We start from the raw sequence: 7579 nt of genomic DNA on the forward strand, positions 1-7579 counted from the left end.
AATTGGAAGTTTAAATCAGATCCAATTATCACCTAATGACTACAAAATTCGCATCAGAAGACCTTGAATCAGCTAACAGTCCATGAATAAAAATAAATCCACTGTTTGTATACCATAAATCACTACTCAACTATGCTTAATGATTCTAACATCTATTTAAATCCAATAGCTAGCAACAGTTCTCAGAAACAAGCAAGTGTGCAATTTATTCCTTGTTCAAGCTCATAATTACATCAGAATTTTGAATATGTACCTGGAAATAAAAGAAGGAAGCAGAAAAATGAGGCATCAACAGTAACCAACAGAAACAATAGTATTCAACACCAGAAAATGAACCAGTAGATTAATTTTGAAACCAAGGGACGTGATACGATAGTCAGACCCTAATTTTAGTCTTAGTGGATCAGCAGACCCCAAACCAGACTCGACTTAAACCCTTTTTATTATCAGCTAACCAGAAATTGCTTCCATATTAGTGGAAAACTTCAGAAAATACCAAATGACTTAATGAAACAGTGTATTTTTCTGAAATTCTGCAATCGTTTTATTATTATTTTTTTTTCTTTCTGTATCTATTTCTGTGTATCTCCCTCCTATATCTCTCTCCGAATGTCCTTCTTCCAATCTCTCTCAGTGTATCTTTCTCTATTTTCCAAGTACTAGACACCCTTCCTCTCCTGAATTTCAACTCCCTTAAATGGGCATTCAATTAGTGCATTTTCCACTGCCAATTTAACTTTTCATTTCTTTAATCCTCCACTCCATTGTCCACTCAATTATCCACTTAATTATTTAATCCATTAGTGCAAATACTACCCTACTATCCACTAGAAACTTCTTAAGTAGGTGAACACTTAAATAATTCCCATTATTATCTTAAAGTTTCTGTTTTTAAACTTAAATTCATGGGCCAGGCTAAACTCAATTCATATTGTTTTAGGTTATTCAATCTTTATACAAACAAACTTTCCCAGCAGACTGCCTAATAATTTCAATAAAATTAACAGGAATCAATTCAAGAACTACTGTGAGTTTAAACTACTGAGAAACAAAACAACACCAAACAAAATCAACAAACAATCTATTAACTAATAACATAGAACAATACTGACCAAATAAATGTTCTAATAACAGAAAGGAGTAGAATAAGATAATAATAAGAAAAATAGAAAAAATTAATATCAGGAAATCTACCTCCAAATATCTGAATACTGTCTCTAATTAGGCCTTTGATTTTCTTCGAATTTGTGGCCGAAATAGACCTTAATCGAGTGTTCTCGACTGAGAACACACAAATAAGGTCGATTTCGATCTCAAATCTTCAAGCATCTAACGATTTGGATTTTTGGGATTTGGGGTTTGTTTTTTTCTTTCCAATCCAGATTCGAGGGGCTTCAAGGGTATTCGAGGGAAACTGGTGATGGATTATGTATGAGGGGGTCAAGGCGGTTGTGTGGTGTTAATTTGGGAGGGATTGGAGTCGGCTAGGGTTCGGAGGTTTTGGGATTTGAACCTTAGATCTAAAATTCGAGAGGTTCGGGCAAGATTCGAGGGAAACGAGTCATGGATTTGGAAAGAGGGGGTTGGGGTGGTTCTGGGGTGTGATTTTGGAGGGGAACAGAGCCGGCGCCGCCACCGGAAGGCGGTGGGGAATGGTGGCGGCTGGTCTCTAGGGTTTGGGGTGAGGGAGACGATAGACGAGATGGGGGGGGGATGTTCTAAGGGGGGCGAGGTTTGTTTGGATGTATATATACTGGGGTGGAATTGGATCCAGGCCGTTCGATCAAACGAGATCAACGGCTTGGATCATCTGACTAAATGAAGCGACGTCGTTTGAGTGAGCTGAAGACCGGATCGGTCTCAGATGTAATGGGTCGGATACGGGTGATGGGCAGAGCTTTGGGCCGTTCGATCAAATAAAATTGACGGCCCTGATCAAAGCGTGTCCAAACGACGTCGTTTGGTTCTGGTAAGGGCAGACCGGGTTGGGACGGGTCTGGGCTGGTTTTTGGCTGGGTTTTGGCTTTGGGCTTCCTAAATCAACTTAATTTTGGCCCAATTCTGAAAACTTAAAACCAAAATCCTAAATTAAATTATAAAAACACCAAATTAACTTAAAAATACTAATTAACTCCAACTAATAATTATCACAAATAATTGAATGCCAAATTAAAAGAAAATCACAACAAGTTGACTAAAATTACAAAAAATATGTTATCATTTTTTTGAATTTTCATTTTTGTAAAACATCTAATTATTAATTAATTCCAAAAAATGTAAAAATCAAATCTTAAATGAAAATGCTATATTTTTGTATTTTTAATGCATTAATAAAAACATGCACACAAATATATGCGAACAATCAGGGAAATCACACAATAATTCCTAAAAATAACACATAATTAAAGAAAAGACCTAATTTTGGGAATTCTTTTGGAGTAATTCGTATGAGGCAAAAATCACGTGCTCACACTAAGTACCTGAACTACAAAGGCAATATTAGGCCTAGTCATGGTTAGGTATAACAGTCTACCAATCAACCTTTGGTAGCTGCTTCTATATTCTAATTCTTTGTCAACTAAAGTTTCATTAGTGTGCAGAAAATTGTCTAGTTCTAGAGAGGACAGCTTGTGATTGAACTCTAGAGGTGTGGCAGTTGTTCTACTGCCTGCTAATCCCATTTCAGACACTAGCTCAAGTGCATACTTTCTTTGATTCATCAAGATTCCTTCCTTGTATCTCAAGAACTCAATGCCAAGAAAAAACTTCAGCTCTCCCACATCTTTCATCTTAAATCAGAGTTGTAGATCTTTCCTTACTTATTGAATAAGTGCCAAGCTAGTTCCTGTCACTAGCAGATCATCCACATATACCAGCACTACTACAAAATCACAGCCTGCCTTGTATGTGAACAGAGAATAGTCATAGTATGACTGAACAAAGACCATGTTAGTCAGTGCACTGGTCAGCTTCAAGTTCTACTTTTTGGGAGCTTGTTTGAGCCCATACAATGACTTATGAAGTCTACAAACCTTCTATAACTCTCCCTAGCTGACAAAGCCATCTGGAATGTGCATGTACACCTCTTCAAGAAGATCACCTTGAAGTAAAGCATTGTGGACATCCATCTGAAAAATATACCACCCAGATGCTGCAGCCAAAGCCACCACAGACCTAACAGTCACCATCTTAGCAACAGGAGAGAATGTCTCCTTGTAATTCAGGCCTTCAAGTTGACTATATCCTTTGGCAACTAGTCTAGCCTTATACCTTTCCACTTCACCAGTAGATTTGTATTTCACTTTAAAGACCCATTTGTATCCTATAGGAGTCTTACCAGGAGGGAGATCAACAATAGTCCAAGTCTGATTAGTTTCTAAGGCTGAAATCTCAGTCTTCATAGCCTTAATCAACTTGGGATCTGTCTTGGCCTCATCATAAGTCCTTGGTTCAGTGACAGCTGAATAAGCTGCAAGTGATGCCCTGCAGGTGGATGAGATTGACTCATAGGATACACACTATGAGATTGGGTGAGCACAGAAAGAGGGCTTAGACATCACAATGTAATCTTCCATCCATACAAGAGGCTTAGACGATCTAGAAGATCTTCCTAAATAAGCATGAGTAGGTGAAAGAAGAGAAAGAGAAAGAGAGGAAGAATGAGAAGTAGAAGTTGAAGATGGAGAATGATCAGAAGAGAGTGGAGAAGGAAATGGAGAAATATGAGGAACATTCAAGGGAGGTTGAGAAGGGGATGGAGAGGAAGATTGAGTGAAGACATCAGTAGAGGACAGATTAGGACATTCAACATCTCTGAACTCTAGAACTGGAACAAGGGAGATGGAGTTGTATGTAGGTATTTAAATGGAAAGATATCTTCTCTGAACACAGTGTCCCTGCTAACAAAGAAGATTTTGGAGCTCAGATCATACAGAACATAACCCTTTTGACTAGAGGAATAGCCTAGATGAACATCAGGAATAGCTCTAGGGCAGAACTTATCAGTTTTCTTCAAGTTGGTTGCATAACACAGACTCCCAAAGACTCCGAGATGTTGTAAGGAGGGGGACCGGTGAAATAGTCTTTCAAAAGGAGATATACCCTTCAATACAATAGTGGGCAACCTATTCAGAATGTACACAATAGTAGTAACACACTCTCCCCAAAATTTTAAAGGAACACAAGCCTGAAACCTTAAGGCTCTAGCCATATCAAGAATAGATCTATATCTCCTTTCAACTCTACCATTCTGTTGAAGAGTGTATACACAAGAACTTTGATGAACTATGCCATGTTCTTGTAGAAGTCCTGTTACCTGATTGTTAAAGAATTCTGTGCCATTGTCTGACATTAACAGGAAGTTTTTCAGAATCACAATAGTTTCTGCCTTGTCATTCATCAAGAAAAGCCAGATAAACCTTGAGTAGTCATCCACTAAAGTCATAAAATACCTCCTACCATTGTGAGTACGTACTCTGTATGTCCCCCAAACATTAGCATGTATGAGATCAAATGCATTAATAGAACATGCATTACTGGAAGAAAAAGGAATTCTGGTTTGCTTAGCAACAGGACGAACTGTACAGAAATGGTCCTTCAATTGAACATTTGGTAAACTTTCTATCCTTTTTAGAACCCTTAGTGGTGCATGACCCAACCTCTTATGACACAAAACAGTCTCATCTGGACACTCAGATGTATTCTTATTTTCAATACTAGCATTATTTGTTTGAAATTCACTACTAGTAGTATTTACAACAGAACTTGAATGAAATGGCCTAGAATCTGGCAACTGCTTGGGAACATCTTGTTCTTTGTGCTTCTCTGGCAGCTGCTTGGGAACATCTTGTTCTTTGTGCTTCAGAATGTAGAGGCCATGATCTTCTTTACCAATCCCCATCACCTTCCCAGTGAAGAGCTCCTGAAATATGCAGAAATCAGGAAAGAATGCCACTAGACATCTTAGCTCTTTTGTGATTTTTGACACTGACATCAGATTGAACTTGAAATTTGGAATATAAAGTACATGATATACTGATTTATCCTTAAACAATGATAGATCACCAGTGTGGATGATAATAACCTTTTCACCATTAGGAAGTTGAATTGAGTTCTGATCAATATCTGATAGCTTTCTAATGTTGCTCAGTAGATTCAGGTTGTGAGCCATATGATTAGTAGCACCTGTATCTATAATCCAATTATTACTCACTAGATGAGACATGAGGGCTGTTATAGTACCTGTAGTATTCATTGTTACAGAATTAGCCATAGTATCAACCTGCTTTCCTTTGTTCAGCATTTGCAAGATTTGATTGTATTGATCCTGAGTAAAGAAAGGTGTTGAAGAGACACCTGTTGTTACTGGAGAGCTATCAGTTGCTGAACCATATGTTGGGACCACATTAGCAACATTTCCTTGTTGAGGTGAGTCAAATGCTATGCTAGCAGTGTGTGTATATGCACCTTTGAAATCAAAAGTACCTCCTCCTCCTTTCCTACCTCTAAAATCAGTGGGGTAGCCATGAAGTTTGTAACAATTTTCTCTAGTGTGACCTTTAAGATGGCAGAAGTCACATTGAAGGGAGGGCTTTCCAAGGTTATTTCTGGGCTTATAGCCATGATTGTGACCACCAATAGGAGCTCTATTACTCAGCAGGGCTGTAGGATCACTAACACCAATAGTAGCATTGTTCCTTCTCTGACTTTCCACATTAATGATTATTGCATATGCCTGATTTATATTAGGTACTGGTCTAGTCATGAGGATCTGATCCTTGTATCAAAGGTACCATTTAGGCCAGTAAGAAACTGATACAACTTTCCAAGTTGATAATGTTTTGCATGTTTCCTAGATTCTGGACAACCACATGAAGGAGAAGGAACTAAAGCCTCATATTCATCCCACAACTCTCTCAATTTTGAAAAATATTCAGACACTGACAATAGACCTTGTGTTAGTTTCCCAATTTCCTTGTGTAAGTAGAAGGATCTAGATGCATTGACTTTATCAAATCTCTCATGAAGGTCTTCACAAACCTTGTGATCATCATAGGCGTATATCATAGAACTAAGCAGATTTGGAGCTATAATGTTCATTATCCAAGCCAACATAATAGCATTACACCTATCCCATAGCTCATGTAAACTAGGATCAAACATATGTTTTCTACATGTTCCTAGCACAAAACCTAACTTGTTTTTACCATGGAAAACAATCTTCATAGATCTATTCCACAGTGAATAATTCTCAGGACCTTGAAGTTGAGTTGAGATGAGAATTGTACCTTGTATATCAAATGGGTGACTGTAGAGTGGATGGTGGTGATGAACTAGATCTACATTCTGATCTAGTGTAGGAGCAGCTGGAGTAGCTGGAATAGAGGAAGTTTCATCAGCACCATTGTAGGGATCAATAACAACGAAATGTTAACAACTGAAATCGAATTACAGAGGAATTATCTCTGTAGGTCACAGATTCAAACACAGTGAAATAGAGCTGGAATTGAGCTCATTTTACTCAGCTTCTCTTCACATCAACCTTCTCCTAATTGCTGGGCATGAGAGTTTCACCTAAGCTCTGATACCATGTTAATAGAGGTCAGTCATGGAGATGCATTGAGAGGAAATGAGCGAGTGGGAGAAGGAGAAGGAGAAGGAGAAGAATGAATTCTCATTGAATCAAAAGCCGAATTACAGAAGCATCTAGAAATGAAGTATTTATACATGTAACTAACTAACTAACTAACTTCTTAACTTAATTCTACACTAATGACAACTCATTTACAGCTGGACACACACCTACACCACTACAACTAACTACCAGTCTCAACACTAATGTACGTCATTAAGAAAATAAGCAAATTAATTTGCTTGCGTTCTACAAACTTATAGTACACTTAAAATTAATGTGTACATTGGTAAGTGCTCTTCTTAAATATTGTTCAAGAACTCCTATGAGAGCTATCTTTAGTCTTCTTTGAGCATGTCCTTCTCCAATAAATATTCTAATTCTCAATTTATAGGATACTCTTTCCTTTTTAGTGCGTTTCAAAAAGAATAATATCTTTTTATATTTAATAAATTTAACTTTAGATTTTTTTATTTTATCTTTAACAGAATAATTTATAGGCACACATAATTTTCTATAGCTTGTTTATATAAGAAGTTTAAAAGTTTTTTGTCTTAAATTACGTGCTCAGTCAAAGATCCTCACATTAATTGGGTGAAATTTTTGCTGAAACAAGTTTTTACCAGACTTTAAGTAGGCGTTTGGACATAAAAAATATAATTTTTAAAAAATAAAGTATTTGGAATTTAAAATTATATTTGGACATACGTTTCACTTAAGAAAATATTACAATATTATAAGGAAAAAAATGAAATTTTACATGAAAAAGTGATAAAATCCACTTTTCAAACTTGAAAACCCATCTTCAAAAAGAAATTCAAAAATTCAGTCCAATATATAATCAAACAAGTTTTGAAAAAGTAAAAAACTGTACTAACTTGTTTCGGAAATAGGTAGTTTAATTTCTAATTGTACAAGGAAACCTAGAAATGGGAATGGAGCTGAGTA

At 36.8% G+C, this 7579-nt stretch overlaps 2 protein-coding genes across 2 annotated transcripts; both read right to left on the reverse strand.

Moving 5' to 3' along the window:
* Positions 1 to 205: 205 nt before the first annotated feature.
* LOC138884026 (uncharacterized mitochondrial protein AtMg00810-like) lies at positions 206 to 2789 on the reverse strand. Its single transcript, XM_070164764.1, has 2 exons — positions 2481 to 2789; positions 206 to 253 (listed from the first exon to the last, which is right to left on the reverse strand). Exons 1-2 carry the CDS (start codon positions 2787 to 2789, stop codon positions 206 to 208), a joined length of 357 nt encoding a protein of 118 aa, XP_070020865.1.
* Positions 2790 to 5760: 2971 nt separating this feature from the next.
* On the reverse strand, positions 5761 to 6848 carry LOC104233261 (uncharacterized). The gene is made up of 2 exons (XM_009786634.1): positions 6824 to 6848; positions 5761 to 6374 (listed from the first exon to the last, which is right to left on the reverse strand). The coding sequence occupies exons 1-2, from the start codon at positions 6846 to 6848 to the stop codon at positions 5761 to 5763; spliced, it is 639 nt and encodes a 212-aa protein (XP_009784936.1).
* Positions 6849 to 7579: the final 731 nt, after the last annotated feature.

The sequence above is a fragment of the Nicotiana sylvestris genome, chromosome 12 (genome assembly GCF_000393655.2).
Source record: "Nicotiana sylvestris chromosome 12, ASM39365v2, whole genome shotgun sequence".
NCBI lineage: Eukaryota > Viridiplantae > Streptophyta > Magnoliopsida > Solanales > Solanaceae > Nicotiana > Nicotiana sylvestris.

Coding starts and splice junctions, on each gene's coding strand:
- LOC138884026 (XM_070164764.1), bottom strand. CDS start 2,789: ATGAAAGATGTGGGAGAGCTGAAGTTTTTTCTTGGCATTGAGTTCTTG. Junction 254..2,480: donor ATATTGCCTTTGTAGTTCAG/GTACTTAGTGTG, acceptor TTTTATTTCCAG/GTACATATTCAAAATTCTGA.
- LOC104233261 (XM_009786634.1), bottom strand. CDS start 6,848: ATGACGTACATTAGTGTTGAGACTG. Junction 6,375..6,823: donor GTACATTAGTGTTGAGACTG/GTAGTTAGTTGT, acceptor CCTCTATTCCAG/CTACTCCAGCTGCTCCTACA.